Genomic DNA, 25,048 nt, shown 5'->3' with positions numbered 1-25,048 from the left:
TTAATATTCTCGCAGGCTGCTTTGAAACTTTATTTCTAAATGCCTGTTACTACTTAACATTGCATTTAATTTAGGTTTGACGGGTATTTTTGCATTCAATGCCAGGTACTTACATCATTTAAAAAGAGAGATTTTTGTCTTAGGGATGAGTTTGAACAAGAACCTTAATCATTATCATCCCCTCCCCCTGCCCTCAGACCTGAACCTTATTCCACACCACATACTGCCTTCCCATATCTCAATCTAACTGATAAATCCCTTATATCATTCATCAGCAACACACAACAACAGTGCACAGCCCCTGCCTACACCTCTGACCTGACCACCTCTTTTGCTTGTTCCCCTCACTCCCTCTGCTCCACCAATAGCATCAGTATCCTGCACGTCTTTCTTTCACTGGTCTCTCTGACATCTTCCATGTTGCTCTTTATTCTTGGACCACCCTTTACCAACTTGTTTGCCAAACCACTTTCAAATCCCTCCTAAATATTCACTTTATTATCCATTAATTGTAATACAGTAGCACTAGATGCTTTCCCATCATATCTGTAGGGATGGTTTCCATTTTCAAAAGCTTACACTGGTGCCATGAAGTGGAGGATACAAAGCTAACATTACAAATAAAAGAACTAACATGACCAGGCATTCCCCTGATCACTCTGCTTGTATTGTGCATATTGATTCTCTTTCCACACTGTCTGGTTCTGTCCTTTGAGACCGCAAGCTTGCAAACATGTACACAAGTGAATAGTGTCATTGTTTTCAACAGGACTTCTTACATGTGCAAATTTAAGCAAGTGTTTGCACAAACAAATAGCTATTAAAAGAGTTCCTGCTTCACAGATCTTCCATCTTTTAAAAAAATTACATAAACTGTGGCTGTTTTTTGGTGGACTGAATCCTTGAAAAAAACGGAATTTAAAATGTTTCCATATTGTACATGCAAAATAGATAAATTCTTCAGATCATAAATTAACTTCTGTCTTTGTCAGAACTATTCCAAGAACTGCAGTGTTTTTGAAGAGTAGACACAGACGTGCCTTAAGTACAGATGGTTGAAGCAGGACATACTATCCTTGAGGGGCTATTTTCTGGAGAACTAAAAATATATAGTCACTATACCAAAAGTGCTTCATGTTGGTTAAACTTATGTAAACAGGAGCTGCAGAGAGCTGAAGCAACACTACATTTAGAGCTGGTAACTCAGACTTCATTTTTGTAATTACTGAAAGATGTCAAACTTGAAATGTTTACCACATTTTTGTTAGTCACGATCAGTCTGAAATTTAATCAATCAAAAAAAATTACAAGTTGTTTCAAGTACTACAAATGTCCTTTAGTTCCCTGGCCATTTTTGTGCTTTTACAATATTATCTTTAAAAAAAAACAAACCAAAAAAAAAACCCGCCCCTCTCTCTCATTCTTTGTTTAGTCCATCGGTTCGACGTGACATTTTCATGCTATTTTTGTCGATTCTGGAGTGACACTGAACTCCAAAGCGTGACGCACATGCTTATGAGCAGATCGGCAGACAAAGTAATTGGTGAGCATCTTGGTAGCTATAGCAGTAGTATGACTCCTTTCCCTTGCAGCTAACAATCAATTATTTCTGTCCTCTTCAAAGGCTTGGAAAGCTGAGTGTTGTGTGCTGCCACGCTGATCTATTTAACGCAGCCATCTCAAGATCTGATTTTATTGCACCGGAGCATATGCTGTTCTTGATACTGTCCTTGTAGTGCTTTCTGGGGTGGCCTTGATTCTAGTGTCCTCGTGTCAATTCTCCACAGAACATTTTTCTGGGGAGTTGATATTCAGGCATCTTAATGCGTCGTCCAACCCACCGTAGTTGGGCTTTTATCAGCATGGCCTCAATGCTTGTGGCATTTGACTTTTGGAGAATCTCCAGGTTGGTAATTTTGTCCTGTGAGCAGAGCCCCATAATGGCGCACAGAGACCGCATATGAAAGGCCTCTAGCTGTTTGATATGCCATTTGTATGATGTCCAGGTCGCACAGCTGTAGAGGAGAGATGTGAGCACAAAAACATTGTAAAGTTTTATTTTTGTTGAGAGGGTTGTGTTGTGGGATTTCAGGACTTTGCTATGTAGCTTTCCTAATGCCTGAGAAGCTTTCTACATCCTGTTTGTGATCTTTGTCAAGAGATCCATCATTGGTGATGTTGCTGCTGAGGTAGGTAAAACTGCCAACTTGCTTTACCTGGATTCCGCTAATGGATACGCTTGGGGATATGGCCAGAGTGGTGAAGATGATTGGTGCAACACCACAGTTTTTTCCAGGCTGATTGTGAGGCCAAACAATTTTGATGCTTCAGCAGCACACTCTACGATCCCCTCTGTGCATGCTAGGAGGGCACAATCATCCACAAAGAGTACTTCACTTAGTAGTAGTTTTTTTATGTTTGTTTTTGCTTTAAGCCTTGTAAGACTGAAGACTGAGCCATCGTGTCTGTATCTGATGTATATATCTCTGTTCAGCCAGTTTGTAGCATGGCTGAGAACTCGAGTGAAGAAGAGGTTGAACGGTACAGGGGCAAGGACACAGCCTTGTTTGACTCCATTTGAAATGGGAAAGGAGTCAGTGATATCTCCATTAAAAAGTACCTGACCTTGCATCCCCTCATAAAATAAATGATCTTTACCAGTTTTGGTGGGCAACCAAGTTTGCTGAGGATCATCCATAATCCTTCTCTACTGACTGTATCAAATGCTTTTGTGAGATCAATGAAAACACTGAACAGATTCAGATTTGGTTTGATATATTTTTCTTGTATTTGCCTGATACTGAAAATTATGTCCGCACTGAGTCTCAGTAGATTAGCTTCACAGACAGATGAAATCAGTCTGTTCAGGAGGACATAAGCAAAGATTTTTCCAGCAACAGATAGGAGAGAGATCCCAACAGATAGGAGAGATATGTCCCTTGTAGATATGTAAAAAACTCCCATCAAATAAGGGATTACTGACTAATACACGGAAACAGTGAAATTGATTGTGCACAAACTACTGTCAAAAAGGAAAGAGCAAGCCAACTGAAAATATATCTATGTTTCTTTTCTCATTTATCAATTATAATGATCTTAGGTGTTAGTTATAACAATAGGTACACAATTTTCAGATGTGAGGATGATCCTTTAAGTTGACACACCATGTCATGGTTCCAGAGCTAGCTGTACTTTTTTCCTAAGATGTCAGGCCTGGTGCCTTTACCTATCCTGGGGTGGAATTTAGCAATTCTCCCGCTCTTAGACTGGGCCTAGGGCTACGGTACCCTGTGTATCAACTATTCCTAAGCTGCAGATTCAGCTTGAGTTCCAGTACCAACAGTTCTTTTCTTCAGGAGTGCATGACCAGCAGTATACAGTGATCAGACAGCCTTCTTATCACCAAAGTTTATTTTATCAGTTGTAATAAGCATTAGAGAAAAAGGATTTTTAAAAACAGTCTACCCACATCTATCGTACCTAAACTTTTACCATCCCCTAACGGTAACTTAGGCAGACCTAACTTCTTCAATCCGCCCAGAGGGTCCTGTCTCAGTCTGGTTCCCACAAACAGCTGCTGCCCCTTTCAAACACTGCTACAGTTTTGCTCTTTAGTGTTCCCAGGCTTTGACCCTTCTGAGCCGAGTCCTCAGCGCCAATGGTTCTGGCATTGTCCCTTAACAACGCTCAGTATTTGCAAGGGGTGGCTATCTAGAGCAGTGGTCCCCAACGCGGTGCCCACGGGCACCATGGCGCCCGCCGGGACATTTATGTGCGCCTGCCTAGTGCCCAGCAGGGGAGAGAAGCCGTGGGCACGCGCCTGCCGGGGACCAAGAACTCCAGGGCTGCAGGCTGCGGGCGCCGGTGTTCTCTGTCCCTGGCAGGCGCGGGGCTGTGGCTTCTCTCCGGCTTCTCCAGGGCTGCAGGCGCAGTTCTCCGTCCCTGGCAGGGGCAGGGCCACGGCTTTGAAGATGGAGAGAGACCACGGCCCTGCGCCTGCCAGGGACAGAGAACTCCGGGGCTGCAGGCTGCGGGTGCTGGTGTTTTCTGTCCCCAGCAGGCGCGGAGCCCGCCTAGTGCCCAGCATGGGAGAGAAGCGGCTTCTCTCCGGCTTCTCCGGGGCTGCAGGCTGTGGGCACCTGTGTTCTCTGTCCCCAGTAGGTGCAGGGCCATGGCTTAAGCCGGAGAGAAACCGCAGCCCCAGCCCTGCTGGGGACAGAGAACTCCGGGGCTGCAGGCTTCATTCTGTATTAAAGTAAGAATAATAAATATATTTGGACCAGCAGTTCAACAATGTTTTACTTTTTTTAAATAAATAAGATGAAAACTGTTTATGATATTTATTTTGTAAAAACTCCTTAATTTTGCTTACAGGTAGATAAAAAAAGAGCAAATTCGCATGGTAAGGTGAAAGAGTCATTGCCAAATAATTTAATTAATACCTTTGACATGTAAAATTACCCTTTTAATCTTATGGATTCATATATTATGCAATATTAAATATGATGGTTTTTGTATTATTTAATGTATAAATACAAAATAAGCCTTGAAAAATTGTTGGAGCCCGCCACGCTCTTCTGAGAACATGAATGTGCTACTGGCCACAAAAAGGTTGGGGACCACTGATCTCGAGTCATTTTTTTCCTTTCTGCTTGTTTACCCAGACAAACTCTTATGTCAAATCAATACAGTGTTTGGGTCCCACGCTGAGACCTCTTCCGCTTGGTTCCCCAAGAACTCAGTTCAACTCGTCTCACCACTTAGGTTACTTTATTTGACATACTGCAAAGCTACATTGAGTTGATCAGACTCAAGTGTAGGGAGTGGGAATAGGATGTACCAAAAGTTACAAAACAAACCTCTTCCTTTATATGCATTTCTTAGTTACATTGCACTTACTATACATTGCATTATGCATTTTGAGATTGGCTTGGTGCTTCTGTAGGAACCAATCCCTGTACAGCATGCTCTGCCCACGCACGACTTACTCTTTACCTCATCTTTATGTTCCCAACTTATCTTATCAACTGTTATCTTGTCCATTGCATATGGTGCCCTGGGTGTTTCCGCTTATCTGAGCTAGTACAGACATTCTGTCTCGAGCCTGCAGATCCATTTTCCGTCTCAATTCCGTCTCCCAAGAAATGAGGCCTCACCCATGTCCAATTACTCACGCCAAGCTAGGCTTACATGCCACTGCTTTTGTTTTTCTTTTCTACATTAGCATGTGTTTATTTGTATTATATTTGTCTTCTTGTGTTCTTTTAAGTTCATTACACAGCAACACATTTCCAAGACTTCAGTAGTTGTAATTATTTGAACCACCATTAATACTAGGCTTAAAGTACGAAATGGGGGTGCAAGCTCACCCTCTGTGGTACAGTCTACCAGGGTATAATTCTACAGTATAAGATGGCTCTCCCTTTAAAGCATCCTTCTCTGATTTTAACTTGCCTTTTATTTTAATTACATTATTTAAAAAACTGGTAGAAAATATGAAGTATTTATTTATTACTACAGGAAATTTAGATTAACAGAACACAGACCAAGTAAAATAACACTCCTTGGGTTCATGCCAGGAGTGGTCCTCTTCAGCTAGCACACCATACTTATCACCACCACAGGCAGTTTTTATTTTACCAGTGTCCCAGCATCACAACTGAACTGTGCAATTTAGAGACTGTTCCCCCCACAGTGAACCCAAGTGCTGGCGACTCTGCCTGTAAGACGTTACAGCTGCACACGTAAGTATTCCCCAGGTACAAACAGCAGTACACATCTGGGGCTTTCCAGACCTTGCCTTGTCTTGCAACAGTATTTGAGGGGAAAAAAAAACCTTCTACGCCTTATGGGTTGTAGTGCTTTGCAGCACTTTCACAGGTAACACTTTGAACAAGGTGGTTGTGGTGACTGTTGTGGGTTTTGTGGCCCCTCCCCCCCAAACTTAATGCTATTTGACCCTTGTTAATTTTCTTACCCTACACCAACTGGTATTACTCTCCTGTACCAAATTATTAACTGTTCTGTGGAGATAAAAGAGAACAAGAAAACATCCCAATAAGTAGGCCAAACAGAATTCATGAATTACAGAGCAGCTCCAAATCTGTCACACCCCTTAAATGCTACTGTAAAAATGAGTCTGATAGTCTTAAAAAGTATATCCATAAAAACAATGATACTATAACGTTCTTTAGCAATATTTTTCCTCCCCCTAAATGGAGTACACCCTGTACATTAAAGGGCTCTAATTCAGCTGGAAAGTTATGGGATTTTCTGGGACTAACCTGTTTAGGATTAAGATTGGCATACCGTGAAAAGAAATGCGGAGAGGGGAAAAAACAAAAAACCCTTGTTAACCCTGTCAGAGGGAGCAGTGAAGCTTCTTAGTGTCAGCGGGGGAATGGTCCTGCTATTGTGGGAAACTTCTCTGGCTTATAAATGACCCTGGTAAAATGAGCTACCAAAAGGATCTGAGTCCTTGCTCCCACTTCCTTTACCCAGAGGCCTGCCTGACCTCAAGGGCTCCCCTTCCACTCTCCTGTGTGGCAGAGTCCTCGTAACCCCAACAAGGCTGGGCCCAGGATTTCTGAGGGGCTCAACCCCCAACCTTGTTGTGGTCACTTAGGACAGGGGCTAGGGTGTCCCCACTTTGGGGTGCTCTCTCTGCACAGGACACTTCCCTGACCCACTGATCATTGCACATATTTCAGGTAAATACACTTTAATAAACATCAACCAATTTTTAAAAAATAAGGAAAAATGGGCAAGGTAAAAGGAAAATATGTGACCCCGCTCTGTGGCACAGGGATATCACAATCAGCTGTCTCTGGAATGTCCGTTCCAGGCAATTCCAGCTCACACATAGGATGGGACACCCCGCCACCCAGCCTCCTGACTCCCTCATTAGCCTGCCTGCCCTGACAATCAGGCTGACCTGGAGCACTGGCATCTCCCCATTGCTCCTGGGGACTGTCAGTCTTAGGGTCCTGATTTCCTATCAACCCTTCCCCTTTCTTTCTGGTACTGGGAGATAGTCAACCAAAAAGCTCCCACTGAGTTTTAGTAAGGGGCCAACAGTCCCCTTACATTAGTAATGAGTAGTCCTATTCTGCTTCTCTTCATCTTATGCTGGAGCTGCTCAGGTTGTAGCATTTATTATAGTTCCAGAGCTGTGAGGAACTCACTATGCTTGTTTCTCTTATGCTTCTGGATTTTAAGAAATGCCTGCATTTATGGGGTTAGGCTCAGCATGGGGCTGCTTCATTGGTGCACCACACTCCTTACAAAGTCTGATTTACAATACAGAATGTTTACTAAAGGCAAGGAGTTGGCTTTGACATCCAGCTGTCTTTACACAGCAAAGAGTATATCAAACAATAAAGCGGAAGCACAGGATCTTCAAGCTGAACATACAGGATATGTTAGGGAATTCTTTGAGATTACTCCTAGGTGTGGCAAAATAAACAATCATAACAGCAACTCTTCAGGGATCAAGTACTGTTCCTACTGAAGTGTACAGCCAGGAGTTTTAGGGAGAATTTCTATACTCATCTTTGCTTAAAAAAAGTGTAGAAACCAAAGAGAATTAAAACCAAATACCATCTTATTTGAATCTTTTACATGAACAAAAAAGTTCCTGTTTATGGAGAAACTAATAATTTAGATTGAAAATATGACAATTAAAAAAAGTCATAAACAAGTAATATCAACCAGATTCTAAATCCCTATTTTGCATTCAGATTTTAAATTCCTAGTTTTGTAATTAAAAAAAAATCTTGGAATGTGACGTGTGTGGCACCCACATCAAACAAATGAAACAAACAAAAAACCCAGAAATAATTACATCTATCCAATAATCAGTGTTGCCAGTGAATCCAAAAGACAAAAGTTATGTTAAAGTTTCATTAGAAACAGAGGAGGAAAAATAGCCAATCAACATGTGTCAAATGGTAAAGGACAAGAATAAGAAAGGAAAAACATTTGTTACATACTTGAGTGATTCAAACAAGAGTAACAATGTGGTTGTCAGAGTTCCTGTACCATGTCTGATATTTTTAATAATTAACTTTCATCATTTTACAATGCTCACTTTACCCTTTGTTTTCAATGGGTGAAAAAATTTACCTGTGGGCAGTGGGCCATTACAAGAGCCATGCACTGCTTAAATCCCTCTTAAAACCTGAGGTTATAAAAGTGGGATTTAATTGATACATAGGTTTTGTCTGCACAGAACTGAATTTCACCCACTCAAACCAAGCTCAAAACAATTCCAAACCTAGTTAAAACTGAGACATTCTCTAAGTCAGTGATTCTAAACTAGGGATACATGTACCTTTGGGAGTACACAGAGGTCTTCTGGGTGTACATCAACTCATCTAGATATTTGCCTAGTTTCATAACAGGCTACATAAAAAGCACTAGCGAAGTCAGTACAAACTAAAATTTCATATATACGACTTGTTTATACTCCTCTATATACTATACACTGAAATCTAAGTACAATGTTAATATTCCAATTGATTTATTTTATAATTATATGGTAAAAATGAGAGTACGCAATTTTTTCAGTAATAGTGTTGCTATGACACTTCTGTATTTTTTTTTAATGTCTGATTTTGTAAGCAAGTAGTTTTTAAGTGAGGTGAAACTTGGGGGTACACAAGACAAATCAGACTCCTGAAAGGGGAACAGTACTCTGGAAAGGTTGAGAGCTACTGCTCTAAGTAATGTTTGCCAAAATGTCATCACATCTGAACCAGTGGCACACGGATGGTACAAAAACTTTTGAATTTTATTCGGCTTTATGATTGAATGCAATCATTTGAAACAAATTTCTAAGTTGATTATTTTCTCTTTCATAGGAACTTATGGTATTTCCAACAGCTCAGCAGCTGTGCCATGTGAAAGGAATAGTATACAAAGCACAATAGATTTAACTGGAAGCCCTGGGACATTCTAGCCAGTGACTCTGGGAAAGGGTTTGTGAGTGTAACAGAATGATGTAGGTTCTGCATCTTTACCTTGAGTTGTAAACCAATGGAGAGTGAGTGCAGCCAAAACATAGCAGAAGGAAGCGGACACTGAAGCCGCAAAATTGTTGCATATCAGCTTGAACTGTTAGGCCGTGTGCTTTTTGGTGCCTTTGACTCACTGTACAGCAATGTACATCTGTGGTGCTATATAAAATGATAATAAAGCAGGGATTCCCTGAAGTTTGGGAGAACTGCAGTAACAGAACATATGAGATGCAAAAGATCTAGTGCAGGGTTATTCCCCAATGTCTGGTTTAAAAATGTCAAATAATGGAGGTTCCTGGAACTCAAGAGAGGTTCCTGGAATAAAGAGTGGAGTTCTAGAGTTAAAGCAATTGGGACCCAGGGGCAATGGCATTCTCCTAAATTAGAGACCAAAAAGAGATGGTCTACAAGAAGGGAAAGAGCAGAACATACCAAGTTAACATAAAAGTGAGGCAGAAATGAAGAGCAAGTTGTTACTTAGCAACCTTAACTAGCTTTCGAAACTAAGTTTGGTAGTTGGAATTTTTATTTTATTTTAAATAGCTATCGTTTCCATGCATAGGTAAATTAAGATAGATGTATTTAGACATCAGGTGCTCAAATTATGGGGATGAGACCCACATAAGTAGATTCATAGCTAGATTTTAACCATTTTTTCCTTCCTTGAGTGCTTGCTCACGTCCATTCTACATTAGGTGACTCACAAGCAGTACCCCAGTAGGTGGCCTTAGAGTTCATGGTCATGCTGACTGCAACACTGCTCTCCCAAAAACTGGTGTCACCTCAGGCCTGTTGGGTGACAGCATAGTGGGGTGCGAAGGTATGCACTGATGAACAGGTCGCAGCCCTGCAGAGGTCCTGGATTGGGACCTGCACAAGGAAACGCTACTGACGAAGCCTGGGTTCTTGTAATAGAGAGGTTAAGATGGGTGGAAGAGGGACATTCACCTGCTTGCAGCAAGCTCAAATACAGGGCAGTTATCTAGGACAAGATCTTTCGGGTTGACACAAGTAGCCCTCTCATCCTTTCTGCTATTGCTATGAAGAACTGTGTGGATTTGCGCAAGCGTTTAATCCTCTCAATATAAAAGGCAAGAGCCCATCTAACGGGCAAAGCCATTGTTCTTCAGAGTTTTTGTGAGGTTTCCGGAAGAAGACTGGTAATAAAATGACGTGGTTGTTATGGAATTGTGACACCACCTTTGGCAAGAAGGCCGGATGGGGGCACTGTGGGACCGAATCCTGGAAGAACACTATGTAGGATGTCTCTGACGTAAAGGCCTTGATCTCAGAGACCCTTCTGGACGAGGTGATTGCCACCAGGAAGGTGACCTTCCAGGAGAGAAGTGTCAGGGAGCATGATGCTAACAGCTCTAAAGGGGGCCTGTAAGCTTCGACAGAACTAGGCTGAAGTCCTATGGAAGGGTCAACTTGTGTTTCTGAGGGTAGAGTTTTTCCAATCCCATGAGAAACCAAGTCATCTTGTGGGAGAACACTGACCTGCTGTTAACTGGAAAGTTGAAGGCTGAGATGGCTTCCAAATGCACTTTAATGGATGAGAGGACCAGGCACTGCTATTTTAGGTGGAGCAAATAGTCTAAGATAGAAAGAGCATATTCAGAAGCCCAACAAGAGAGAAACTTCCACTTGGCCAAGTAGATACCCCTGGAGGAAGGCTGTCTACTGCCTAGCAAGATCTGCTGAACCTGTTCTGAGCAGGCCTGTTCTTCAGGGTTCAGCCATGCCGCATCCCTGTAGTTAGGTTCAGGGAGGCAAGGTTTGGGTGAAGTAATCGGCCATGGCCTTGTGAAATCAGGTCTGAATTTTCCTCCAGGGCAGATTGGCAGAGGCCCTGGAGGTTTTTCGCCCTCCTCTGAAGCATGGGGCACGGGTCACTTGCTGGAGGATTCTCTGCAGCTTGAGGTTTTCAAATCACAATTTGAAGACTTAAATAACTCAGACATAGGTTAGGGGTTTGTTACAGGAGTGGGTGGGTGAGATTCTGTGGCCTGCATTGTGCAGAAGATCAGACTAGATGATCATAATGGTCCCTTCTGACCTTAAAGTCTGAGTCTATGAGTGAAGAGGGAGGCAGAGTGGGAGATGACTCCGAGAAATCCAGGAGTGTGCTGAACCAGTGCTGGCATGGCCACACTGGTGCTGTCAAAATAACTCTTGCTTTGCCCCATTTGATTTTTAGGAGGATCTTGTGAACCAAGGGGATTGGGGGAAGGCATAAAGTAGGTGGCCTGTCCATGAGAGTAAGATGATGTCAGAAAGGGAGCCGAGGCTGTGTCCAGGCAGAGAACAAAACTAATGGCATTTTCTATTTTCCTGGTGGCGAACAGGTCCACCTGTGGAGGCCCCCATCTTTGGAGGATGAATTTGGTGACCTCTGGATGAAGGGACCACTCATGGTAAGATGAGAAGGATCTGCTGAGGTGATCCGCCAGCACGTTCCAGGCTCCCAGGAGATGTGATGCCTCAAGATGAACGGAGTTCATGCAGAAGTCCCACAGACGGATGGTCTCCTGACACAAGCCCCTCCCTACTTATTGATGTAAAACATGGCCACAGTTTTGTCTGTCAGGACTTGCACCACCTCGCCTGAGATCTGGGGGAGGAACACTTGGCATGCTAAGCATACCACCCTGAGCTCCCTGACCTTTATGTAGAGGGGAAGTTCTTGGGACCAGAGGCCTCGAGTACGGAGATTGTTGAGGTGGGCATTCTACCCTAGGTCCAACGTGTCTGAGATTAAGGTTGCCAATGGCTGAGAGGTTACAAAGGGCACACCCTCATCACCAATCTCAGGCCTTTCCACCAGCCCAAGGAGGCGAGGACCAGAGAAGGAAATGTTAGCACTGCGTCCAAGTGGTGTCTGCTCAGGGACTAAACTGATACTAGCCCACATCTGGAGGAGACTGGATCCAAGAACTGCACCTCATGGTAACTGCAGAGGACACAGTCCTGGCTGCCAAGTTGGTAGTATCCAGAACCAATGGGAAAGAGGTCCTGGCTACATTCTTATCCTCTTCCAAGAGGGTCGCAAACTCCTAAGAATATAAGAACAGCCATACTGGGTCAGCCCAAAGGTCCGTCTATCCCCGTATCCTGTCTTTCAACAGTGGCCAATGCCAGGTGCCCCAGAGGGAATGAACGGAACAGGTAACCGAGTGATCCATCCTCTTGAGGGCAGAGAGTCCTATGTTCCCAGCAAAGCTTGCTGATTGGAGATATGTAGTTCAAGCCTACCCATCAGATAAACCTCTCTTCTGAAAAGGTCTAATCTCTTTGCATCTTTTTGTTTTGGGGTAGTGCTCGACTGGCTCTGCCTGTCCCTTTCATTAGCTGCAGATACGACCAGAGACCAGAGGGGGTGTGAGTACAGGTGTCTGAACCCGCTTGCCAGCACATATTACTACTTCTCTGCCCTATTTGAGATGGGGGGTAGAAAAAGAGTTTGCCACAGGCCTTTGACTGGTCCCATCACCACCTTATTGATGGGCAGGGCCATCTTGGATGGAGCTACTGCAGCCAGGATATCAACAAGGCTGTGCAATGTCTCTTTGAGCTCCTGAATTTCCAGGCTCAGGTTCGTAGCAACCCACTTCAAAAGGTCCTGATAGGCCCTGAAATCACCCTGTGGAAGCAAGCTATTGGGACCCATGATGGCCTCGTCTAGGGAGGAAGAGGAGGGATCCTTTCTTGTCCTCAACTACATCCTGGAGATGGCTCTGGTGGACATTGGTACTGGGGTCGGTACCAGAGTCAGGGTCAGGTAGCTCATCTCTCTGAACCAGCGAGTTGGAGCGGTGAGAGGGAGGACCCTGTACTGTGGGAAAACCCCAGGAGTTCCAGTAAAGGACACTGCATCCACCAGTGACCCATTGACCAGGTGCCGGTCGGGGGACTGGCACCAAAGCCCAGTGGTGCATATGCTGTGTACAGGTGCTGGGTTTTCAGTGGCACATAAGGTTCCCCTTCAGACTCCAAAGAGAAGCATTTTGTCAGCAACCACGGTGGAGTGGTAGCCACTTCTGCCTCCATTCAGTGGGTTTCTGGAGACCAGCAATGCACCGGAGATCGGGACGCTGGGATAAGGGAAGATTTACCTCTAGAAGATGCCGGGGGGATGGAGGGGCAACACTCTGTTCCCTCTTGCTTCTGTACGCTGGCTCTAACAGGTGTCCCACTGGGGTTGGTGGGACCGGCCAAGAAAATGTCCCTAGCCACCTGGAAAGCTTCTGGGATTGATGGCACCATCAGACTGCTAGCACTGCAGTGGCTTCCTGGTGTCAGTGGAGGGCCATGGGCGGTGTGTATCAAAGGCCAGGGCAGGCTAAGCCTCCCCTGATTCAGACTGCCCCCCACCACCACCCATATTCTGCCCCCAGGCATCGCCCGCCCTCCCTCCCTCTCTACCCTGAAGCCAAGGGGGCTCAGATCCAGCCAGCAGCCTGGAGCTCGGGCCCGCTGGCAGACAAGGGTGGCACTGGGGATGAGCTAGCCTGGCGCCTGAAGGCCAGGGCTCCTTTGGCCAGGGGGAAGGGGGGTCTTGAGCAGAAGGGGCGGGGCTGGTGGGCTAGCATCCCCGAAGAAGGGGTTCACTCAGCACCAATGCAGAGGGTCCAACACCAGATTTAACCCTGTCATCGACGGTGCCGACACGGGCCCAGGAAGAGAAGAATGACCCACGGGGGTCTCACTGTGCTGCCTTCACCCCACTTGTCTCTCTTCTGCATTGACGAGCGCCCTCTCTTGGTGCGCTGCTTCTTGTGCTTCTTCCTCAACACAGGGAATGGTGAACAGTGCCAGAAAGAGCTCGGTGCCAGGGGAGCACTTAGCACCGACGCTGAAGTACTTGGCACCAAGTGGAGCACCTCAGTTCTGAAATTGGTCCAAAGGCAGCTTCCATGAGTGGGGTCTGAAGTCCCGACAGACCACAGAATCACAGAACAACAGGGTTGGAAGAGACATCAGGAGTTCATCTAGTCCAACCCCCTGCTCAAAGCAGGACAAATCCCCAGACAGTTTAAAAAAAAAACAAGCACACCCCACACAGTTCCCTAAATGGCCCCCTCAAGGATTGAACTCACAAACCTGGGTTTAGCAGGCCAATGCTCAAACCTCTGAGCTATCCCTCCCCTGGCACTTGTTGTTCACCTGGGTTTTCTCCAAGCACTTTAAGCAGCTGGAGCTCAGGTCACATACAGCTTTGCTGCAGGAGGCACAAGGCTTGAAGCCTAGGGATCAGGGCATGCCCGGCCCCTGGGGTGAAGAAGTCCCTTGACGATACGAGCTACGTATTTACACTAACTATATACACTAAAACTACTTGTAAAAACTATATATGCTAAACTATAACTATGAATGAAGGAGGAGTCCAAAACCCCCTGGGAAGAAGTCTTGACATAGCAAGAAGGGTCCTTCCAGCAACCATCATGGGCAGTAAGAAGGAACTGAGAAGGTGCAAGGCCAGTGCATAAGTGTGTGGCTTCAGAGGCACTGGAGCCAGCCCTCAGGATACCACCGCGGGAAAAAATCTCCGATAATGCTGAACTTAAGAAGAATGGGCATGAGCAAGCACTCAAAGAAGAAAATATATTAAGATAGGCATTGGCTTCTAGTGTTAAATCTGATGCTTATTCCCCTAGGCTACAGGGTCCCCCAGAAAAGTCAGTAACTCTCTGTGCCATAGCTATCACATATGAAAAGGTAGGGTCAACAGAAACTTATTAATTGCTTATTATTTTAATCTATCTCAATGAAATAAAAATTAAAAGGACAGAAAGGGAAAAAAATGGGACAGACCCCTGTACGTGGCTAAGCAAGTGAATTACGAAAAGTAAGCTGCTGTGCAATATCATTTCTTCTGTGTGCAGGTAAAAATCTTGTGTATTGTAATTATAGTTAGTTTGGAGGTCAGGATGGGCTCCCGTATTTAGTAGATTTTTGTACTGTAGTTTTTCCATTTCTCTTGAATGATACAAACTTTGAAATTTCCAATTTGCAGGAGGATCCATGTTAGGTATGTAGGGTTTTAATCTTCAAGTTTCTTGGATCAACAGAAATTGTAGCTTTATTTATTTTTTTAAAAAAGGTGACCATAATACAGCAACAATAAAGCATACCTTTTTTTCTCTCGCAGAGAACTTACTGACCATTGTTAATAGTCTGGCTGCAGTAGAAACTGCTAAGGACCCAGAAACAAAGCAATATGTTTGAGACATCCTGTCAATTCTATACAATGGGTAATTTACTCATTTCTTTGGACTAAGGACTTGTGTTGCACCGTATCTTTTTAAAATTTATATTCCGAGAATGTGTCCACATTTTTAATTTAACAAAACATGTTTAAATGACAGCTGTGTTGGATCAGAATAAATACACATAGCATTTGCCTATGGGTGTATCCCACATCTTAAAAGTCAACTTACTGAGATAAAAAGAGCATATTTTACAGTAAAGAAAAAAATGCTTTCAAAAGAGAGTGAAAGAGGAAAGAACAATTTATGTCCTTCTGAAATTACTTCGAGTGTTTTGAAGCCTCTTTCTTTCTACTGTGACCCGCTTGATGAAACTTACAAAGGGTCTGTCTACACTGCAATTAAAAACCTAGGGCTGGCCTGTGCCAGCTGATTTGTGCTCCTGGGAGTCGGGCTAAGGGGCAGTTAATTGCAGTGTAGATGTTTGGGCTCGTGCTGTAGGACCCTGCAAGGTAGGACGGTCCCAGAGCTCAGACTGCAGCTCAAACCCAAATGTCTACACTGCAATGGAACGGCTCCTTGGAACAGCTCCTTAGCCCAGCCCCATGAACCCAAGTCAGCTGGCACAGGCCAGCTGTGGGTAGAGTGACCAGATAGCAAGTGTAAAAAATTGGGATGGGGTGGAGGGTAATAGGAGACTACATAAGAACCCTCCCCCCCCAATTGGGACTGTCCCTATAAAATCAGGACATCTGGTCACCCTAGCTGTGGGGTTTTTAATTACTGTGTAGACATATCACAAGAGTACCCAAGGGTGCCTGTACCACTTTAAGATATTGATGCTTGACATTGGACAATGCAAATTGGGGTCCTCTGGCATTCACCCACTTATTAATTATGAACTATCACTGTCCTGTACTACCTCATCTTCCTCTCGATAGCTCAGCAGCAGCTATGCTTACAGCACCCACCCTGTAAAGAGGTGGAACAGCAAGAAACAGTCTTCTCTGCTTTCTCCACCAGACCAGGAGAGTAGCCCTGGAGGGAATTATTTTTAAGCCCCATGAATATTTCTAACTGGTATAAGATTAAGGTCAGGTTTACACTACAGTCTTATGTCTGTATAACTATGTCATTCAGCGGTGTTAAAAATCCACACTCCTGAGCTATGTAGTTATACTGACCTAACCCACTTTGTTGACAGCGCTATGCTGATGGGAGGGATTCTCCTGTCAACATAGCTACCGCCTCTCGGGGAGGTGGATTCACTATGCTGATGGCAGAAGCTCTTCCATCAGTAGGAGTGTCTTCACTAAAGCGCTACAGTGACAACTGTATCAGTGCATCTGCGTCGCTGTCGTGCTGTATGTGAAGACAAGCCCATAGGGTCACTGATCTGTACTGATTCCCAGTTTGTTCAAGGTACTTTAACAACATCTCAGTAATGTAACATTATTAACATTAAGCTTAACTCCTGCAAACACTTAAGCGTGTGCATGACTTTACTAAAATGACAGTGCCATTGATTTCAAATGGAACTAACTCCTGTGACTAAAGTTATTAATCTGTATAAGTGTTTGCAGTATCAGGCCCTTAGTTTAAGTATTTTTGTTGGGCTGCATCTCCCTAGTAAATTACATACTGCCATGCATTGTAGTTTAGGTTGCTATCCCTGCATTGTTGCTTGAATTATTGTTGCTGGGGGATTACAATACTATACAAACTTTTAAAAAGCAACGTGATACAGCTTGATTAAACTTTAGTTTTCTTTACAAGCAAAGCAAAACAAAAACATGAAACTCCACCCTTTTCATAAGATAAAACCCAACTTTATTCAGTATCATCTGTCAAAAACATTAGTAGCTGCTATGGAAACTATGGTTTTACTGGTCTTCTTTAAAGAGACAGACTTAAAACACAGATATACACCCTGCATCTAATCAAAACAGGAGCAGTAAAGGGATTAGCTACCAATCATTCATAGTCTACACTATGCAGCAGTGGTTCTCAACCTTTCCAGACACTGCTGTACTCATTTCAAGAGTCTTATTTGTCTTGCATACTCCCAAGTTTCACCTCACTTAAAAACTATTTGCTTACGAAAATCAGACATAAAAATACAACAGTATCATAGCCACACTACTACTGACAAATTGCTTACGTTCTCATTTTGTGTGTATGAAATTTTAGTTTGTACTGACTTCGCTAATGCTTTTTATGTAACCTGTTATAAAACTAGGCAAATATCAGGATGAATTGATGTGCCGCCTGGAAGCTCTTTGTGTACCCCCCAGGGGTAATGTACCGCTGGTTGAAAACCACTGCTCTACCGCACACATCCTTAATCCATGAGTTGCACTGCTAGAGTGGGAAGAATTAAATGTATATGGTTGATAAAACTGATCACAAAAGAGCTTTGTATTTAACATTTACAAAGATTACAAAGCACGTTAGATGATGCTCTCAAGAGGATTTTGGTCACTGTATTACATCCTTGTATCTATAAAATATGAATACACTTTGTAATTCCAACCATATCCACTTGAGGGAGTTGCATTGCATTAAATAAAATACTTATTTTTTTTTAAACTAAACAAACTATATTAAGAGAATATTTCAAACTGCTAAGGGATTGAGGACCTCCCCCCAACCCATTTCCTTTGTTAGCTTGCAATATCTATACATATAAACCTATACACACGGCATCATGCTGGTTCACTCATCTGCACCATTCCCTTCCCTTGGAGGCTCAGGTTTGTATCCACTATTTGGGCAGGCAGGACTTGTGGGTTGTGATGGAGAGGACTGTCATGCACACAGCCCCAGTAAAGCTCCTTCTAGCTGGGCACTCTCCAAATCCACTGGGCTTTAAACCTCTAGAGTCACAGAGTTCAGGCACTGCCCCAAGCTTGGCGTCTCTAGGCATATTCTCGGGGTGCAGACCCTCTGTCTAGCACCCCCTTCCCTAAGAGCTGGGACCCATGGTCCAACAGACTGGCCCCTGGGGGTAGTGCTTCTCTCCCCACCATTAGACTTCCAGTAGCTTAATTACACACTCTTTCAGAACTCCAGTTGTGTGGGCACACTGGCTTTAGGCAGGTTTCAGAGTAGCAGCCGTGTTAGTCAGTATCCGCAAAAAGAACAGGAGTAGAATCATAGACTATCAGGGTTGGAAGGGACTACAGGAGGTCATCTAGTCCAATTCCCTGCTCAAAGCAGGACCAGTCCCCAGGCAGATTTTTGCCCCAGATCCCTAAATGGCCCCCTCAAGATTGAACTCACAACCCTGGATTTAGCAGGCCAACGCTCAAACCACTGAAACCTACTTATAGCCTACCCATGGTTTGGTATACAGTAGAGTCATCAAGTACAGCTCAGACCACAGCCAGTAGCACTGTGGTGTGTATAACAGACCACCACTGTCATGGTGTTTCTTTACAGAGTAGCAAACAAGGTATGAAAAAAGGTGAGACTAAACAAACAATAATATGCAAAAGGGAAAACAAATGTGTCTGTAAAAAGTACAGGATAAACAACAGTTTATACAGAGGCCACCTACCACCAACAGTTATTTCAAATACAGTCTAGTAGCTGCACCTACACAATTTACTTTGGTCTCCCCTGCTCACATACTGCTGTTATTGTGATGCAAAAGGGAAAGAACACTGCTTAAGGGACAATACTAGGTAATCATGCTTTTATAAGTGAGCTGTTTCTAACTCAGAGAGCTACGTATAGTATAATTACACTTCTCCTACATTGTTGTAATAATGCAACAAAACAACACACCTTGGGGTAGTGCAGTATGTTGGCCAAATATTTGTAGTGCCCTATTCTACCCTATTATTTATTGTTATTGATAATTTGTATTATTGTAGTGCCTAGGGACGTTTGTCATAGACCATGACCTCATTGTGTTATGTGCTTTGCAAACAGAACAAAAAGATGGTCCCTGCTCAAAGAGGCTTACAATCGAAGTATAAGACAAAAGACGACAGATGGACATAGATGGATGGGGGAATACAAGTCAACAAGACGACAATGTTGGTCAACATGATAGGCAGTCTCTGCACAGAAAGAACCTAGCCATCATTAAGATATCTTAGGTTGATCAAGTAAAAAGTCAAATCCTACATCTGACCCTTGCAACAAAGAAGATTTTAAAATTTAAAATAATAAAATAAAATGTGTTCCTCTCATTCTGGAGATCAGAAAAATTGGAATCATCTTGATTCCACAATAAGCTTACAATAAAACATGGTTTGTGTGCGCTGGCCCATTGACTTAATGAAATGCGCCACACTGCTATGTAAGAGAACCATGGTAAATTGCTAGGCCAGTTTTTGTGCACCACAACCAGAAGGAGATGAAAGTGCTGCAGCGAAAGTGTGCTCAGCTGCTGGGAGAAAAAAGAGAATACACATATTGATCAGTAGAAGAAGTTGTGAATAACTAAGTGGTATTCTCACGCTCTGGGTGGTGTCCTGCCCAGCGTTTCCTTTGCTGGAAGGCTGCTGTTCCATTCTGGGGCCTCAACAAGGTAACAGGGTGTAAAATAGTGACTGGTGAAACAGGGAATCCTCAGAAGTCCAGACAGGAGACACATGATCCCACAGAATAATTCAGGCTTTTCCAAGTTTGGTTTAGTTAACAAGAATGAGATGTCACCCCCAAGCATGTGTACATTTTTAATTAAATAGTGAATGCAGTGAAACAACAGGACCCAGCCAATTCTTTTCACAGAATAGAGGGGCATAGCTCAAAAACTGCATTTGCTTGCAGCAGAGAATTATTTTCTCTGACTGTGCTGATGAAGCATAAATACTACCTCTTAATTCTCGTTTTGAGCTATCTTACCAATAAAAACTCTTAATGACTATAATCCATCATAAGACACATTGTACTATTCCTTTTCTCCATTTACTTGGTCACAGAGTCTGAACTTTGCAACCTGTGTGACACAGGTGTTTGAATGTAAACATATTTGATAACCATTGCTGTTTTCTCTGGCACAACAAGCACCTACCTTGGAATGCTAGTTAGATATGTCAGGACATTCTGAAACTCTTTCTCTGGGATCTCGCTGAAAGCTGGGTAGTCTGGGAATGTGATAACAGGGCAACCATCTTCTCCTCTGCCACCTAAAAAGCACAAGCAAAAGTGTCAATATGTAATTAATCACCTTATGTAGTTAATATTTCCTGGCAAACCAATTATTGTAATAATTTTTATGTAGTCCTCAGAAATGGGGATATTTACTCTGAGTAATCTAGTTTTCAAGTACCATTTAGGAAATATAATCCACCATATCCAGTACTTCCAACTTTAAATAAATAAATAAATAAAAGGGTAAAGTGTCTTTGTTCCCATTGTGAACTGGTTTTAACACCGCGTTGATGGCTCTGCGCCTTGCATACAATTTACTTTACCTGAATGCAAAGATACGCCACATAAAATGAGAAATGGACAAACTATTTAAAATAAAATCTGTCAATTCAAAACCAAATCACTCAAATTAGTGTCAGTTGGAACCTTCACCCAGAGCTGAGCCAAACCTTTCACAGGGTTGAAAATGCTCATGTAATCCCCTGCTGTGTTATTTTTTGCAAGGCTCTACACTTTCAGTTTCCACTCTTGTCTGGAAGAAGTGGCAGAACAACAAGAGTCTGTTTCTGGTGAGATTTCCTGTCCAATTCTGCAGACAGAAGTGGAAGAGATAAAGTATAATTAAACATCTGAGCTTCAGAGTGTTTATTTGAACCTTTTGTGACTTGTCCATAACTACAAAGAATCTAAATTAAGAAAAGGGGAAGTGAAATAGTTTAAAATGTATTTCCCACAGGTTTTGTAGATAAGTATTTTTACATACATCACCATTGCAGTTAAAAATATGATTAATTAATATATAAAAAGAGCCAAGGTTCTCTAACCCCCCTGCAGCTGCACAAAGTTAATAGTGTGGGATAGACCCACCCAGTCCTAAAAGATTTGTAGCACTGAGCAGGGATAAAGGAGGAGAGACCAAAATAATCAATAAGGTCCCTGCCAATACCATGGGGAAATTCTTTCCCAGCATCACAGCTGACAATGTGAATAAATTAGCTATAATATTATTTCTAACAATATTATCAACAATATTAAGAATTAGAATACTGCTGTAAAATTTAGGATAATACAAGAAACAATATATGTGCACCTGACATTAACTCAGAAATATCTACATTCATAGAGTTATTTTGATAAAAAAAACTTTTCGCTCCAAACCATCCATAATCAGAAAAGCATATATATCACCACTGTGTGTTTTACTCTGGTTACTTTGTGTTACTATGCTTTGCTTACTTTCATGCAACATGGGGATATCTCTGTAAAACTCCTGAATGTAAATTGTACTAAAAATGAATCATCCTGGATGCATTCCAAGAGGAAAAATTATAACTACTGTGCAAACAGCATGGCTTAGCAGCACACCCTTTATGACACAGCCGAGCATTAGAATATGAAAGTTAATTTTAGCCATATAAATATTCAAAACAAACGTAAGTCAAGGTCAGTTTTGATTATCTTAATCTCTCTTCCTTTTTCCCCTCCCAAAAAAGAGGGCAAACATTTTCCTCTATTAGTTTTATTAAAAATATTCTTCCTATTCAAAATAATGTTTATATCTACACCTCAGAGAATCCTAAACTCTGAGTAGCAGCAAAGAGTCCTGTGGCACCTTATAGACTGTCTATAAGGTGCCACAGGACACTCTGCTGCTTTTACAGATCCAGACTAACACGGCTACTCCCCGATACCAAACTCTGAGTGTTCGGGTTGCTCTAGAATATACTTTTTCAATATAGGAGGGTCTTCTTTCCAAAGTCTGAAATGTAGCAGTTTTAAACAGACATCCACTATAAATAATCTGTGGCATTCCTCTTGGCTGCTTGCTTTGCCCCAATTGATTTCTACAAATCAGAAAGCCAGAAACCTAGAACATAAGCAAACAAAGACGCAAGCAAATAAACCAAAAAAAGAGTAATGTGGTTGCAATATACATTTAAAGTTTAAAACTATCACAGTCTTCTGTAACACTCATTTATCTAGCAACACATCACCACATGCTTAAAGCTAGGCATGTGATTAAATGATTTTCTGCTTCAGAGCCATAATGTAGAAAACAATTTTGGAGTCATTTGACCTGAAGTACTAATTATTATTTGTATGCCATATATTTTTCTAGGGTAATCTCGTCTTTTTTAAAATGTTGATGTTCCATAGATCTTGCTTCTTTGAGTGAAGCTGCTTATGAATGAGGCATAAATTCATCTACCTTTTAATAAGTCTTAACTTGTGTTATGATTATTTTGTTACTTGCACGTGCCTGAAAGCATCCTCGTGAACCGATTCCTATTTAGGTTAGGTGAGTACAGATCATCATGATCCTAGGTATATGAAGGAAAGGCAGATAACATTTCCCTGACCTTTTCAATTTACCTATAGGTAACTCCCAAAACTGGGATTTGTATGTGCAAGACACATTACTCACATGAATAAGATTGATTCATATAAGCAGCCCATTCTATTGAAGCTAGCTGCAATTTAGATCTTTGGGCCCTAATTCACTTCTGCATAACTCCCTAAAATCTATAAATTCTTCCATCGTTCTAGCCACTGCCTCTCAGGGAAATGGAACAACTACAGCCAGGGGCGGCTCCAGGCCCCAGCATGCCAAGCGCGTGTTTGGGGCGGCATGCCGCGTGGGGCGCTATGCCGGCCGCAGGGAGGGCGGCAGACAGTTCCGATGGACCTCCCGCAGGCGTGCCTGTGGAAGGTCCACCAAAGCTGCGGGTCCACCGGACCCTCCGCAGGCGTCCACCGGAGCCGCCTGCCGCCCTCCTGGTGGCCGGCATAGCGCCCCCCCTGGCATGCCACTGTGCTTGGGGCGGCGAAATGTCTAGAGCTGCCCCTGACAACAGCAATGGGAGAACCCCTCCCATTGGTGTAGGTATTGTCTGTGCTGAAGTGCTACAGTGGCACAGCTGTGACACTAATTTTGTTTTAAACATAGGACAAGCCCTTAGAGCAAGGGAAAAAAACAGCAGAGGAATATTCTGTAGAACTAGCCTCACATTTTCAAGCAGTTGACTTGCGAGATTTTTTTTATTTCTGATGTGTATGAAGAATAAAAGCAAAAAGATAAGAATACATTTGTCTCTCTTCCATTTATAAACCCGGGTGTCCTAAATTTCTCAACTATTAACAGTTTTGAATGGCAAACAATTCCTCAATTGCTAATTGAGCCTGCCTGGACCTGCCTATCTGAGGGACACTCTCTCTTTGTGACACACTGGCCCAGCTGTAGCCAGCTGTGGTGCTCGAGCCGGATCTCTCTTGTTTTAAAAGAGAGGGGTCTGCCACCAGAATGTTCTCTGAGAGGAGTCTGGGACTCGGGAACGGACTCCTCCTCCTCAGTCTGAAGTGGCTTGAATTTGATAATCTTCCAGTCCGGCTGCAAACACCATCTATTTGATAGATATTTTTTAAAAGAAAATTGAAGCTATATTTCCTGCAGCAACAAAGAGGTAGAAAGGATTTTTTTTTTTTGGTAGGTGGCTTGCAGGCAAAGTTCCTGTTTGACTGTTTTAATAATGCTGGGGTTAAATTTTAATATTAATTATGCACAAAAGCACCATGAACTTTGTATAGGCATGTTTTAATTATTTAAATCAAAATAGATAGATAACTGTTTTCACTTGAGAACTATGGTACGCCAGGGCTGGGGATTTCAACAGAGGCTATAAGAGCTAGACACTCAAATCCAATGGGACTTTGGTGCCTAATTCCCTTGGACTCATTTGAAAATCCCAGCCTCTCTCACTGTTGATATACTACCAAAAACCATGCTAAGCACCTTTCAGGTAAGTGTAAAGACAAGGTCCTTTCCTTGAAAAACTTACAATCCAAACAGACAACATATGGGTGACAAAGTGGTGGTGTTTTCTACACATACTGTAACTATTTTCTCTAATGTAGCACTTTATGAAAGGCGGAGGAGGGTTTGCAAATGTCATAGAAGAAGTGTGATTACAGAAGGACTTGTAGGGGTGGATACAGACATGGCAAATGAGTGCTTCATGACGTTCTGCTCTATTCAGGTTCTTATACAATGGTATCTGAGCATGTTGCCAATCATCATCTGATGTGCTATCTCAAACATGAAATGATTAATAACGTTTACATCTCAGTATGGTGCTAATGTGAAATCTCAAAGTGACTGAATTACTTGCACTATAGTAAAATGAATAAAAAGACAAAGTAAAGAAGAATTCTCTGCTTGGCTCATTGATTAATACACTTGTTGATTCAGTCACAGCAGAAGAACAGCATAGGCTAGCGTCTAGAATCATTTCACAGAAAGAAAAACGCCCCCAAACAGATAAGCTGCACACAGATTCTTCTTCTTAGGGCTAGAAGGTTTTGGGAATAGTGAAGAAGGTTTCTCAGATTTTTTTGGGGAAGTGACAGGAGAAAGATGGAGGGCAGCTGTTCAACATTCAGTAGTGACCATTCCACTTGAGTAAGGGATGGTACTGATGGATTCTCAAAAGCACTTTTTCCAGTCCTTTTGGTCAGAAAGGGTAATGGACACGATATGGCAAGGGGTAATTAGAAGGCAAATGGTATTAGTTAAAAGGAGTAAGGACAGGGATCGTCAGGCCTAAATCCATGGTGGGAAGTTGTAACTGATATTCATATTTTCCAAAAATGGATGGTGTCTCTCCATTGATTGATATAAGCAAACAAAACCCAAAAGAATTAGCATGATTAAGTGGCCCA

The 25,048-nt window shown here is 42.8% G+C and overlaps 1 protein-coding gene across 18 annotated transcripts in view; it reads right to left on the bottom strand.

Moving 5' to 3' along the window:
* The window catches only part of MCF2L (MCF.2 cell line derived transforming sequence like), a 251,774-nt gene that overhangs the window by 74,934 nt on the left and 151,792 nt on the right, over positions 1-25,048 (bottom strand). For all 18 annotated transcript variants that reach the window (XR_005596398.1, XM_039531149.1, XM_039531159.1 and 15 more), the window contains one exon: positions 20,253-20,367. Coding sequence is in view for 17 of the 18 variants with exons in the window: in XM_039531149.1 (XP_039387083.1) it covers positions 20,253-20,367 (115 nt within the window). In the remaining variant the exon portion in view is untranslated. The remainder of the gene's footprint in view (positions 1-20,252; positions 20,368-25,048) is intronic.

This window comes from Mauremys reevesii, linkage group 1 (genome assembly GCF_016161935.1).
Source record: "Mauremys reevesii isolate NIE-2019 linkage group 1, ASM1616193v1, whole genome shotgun sequence".
Taxonomy (NCBI): Eukaryota; Metazoa; Chordata; order Testudines; family Geoemydidae; genus Mauremys; species Mauremys reevesii.
Note: the sequence above shows the minus strand (reverse complement) of the source record. Positions and strands in the feature narration are given on the sequence as shown.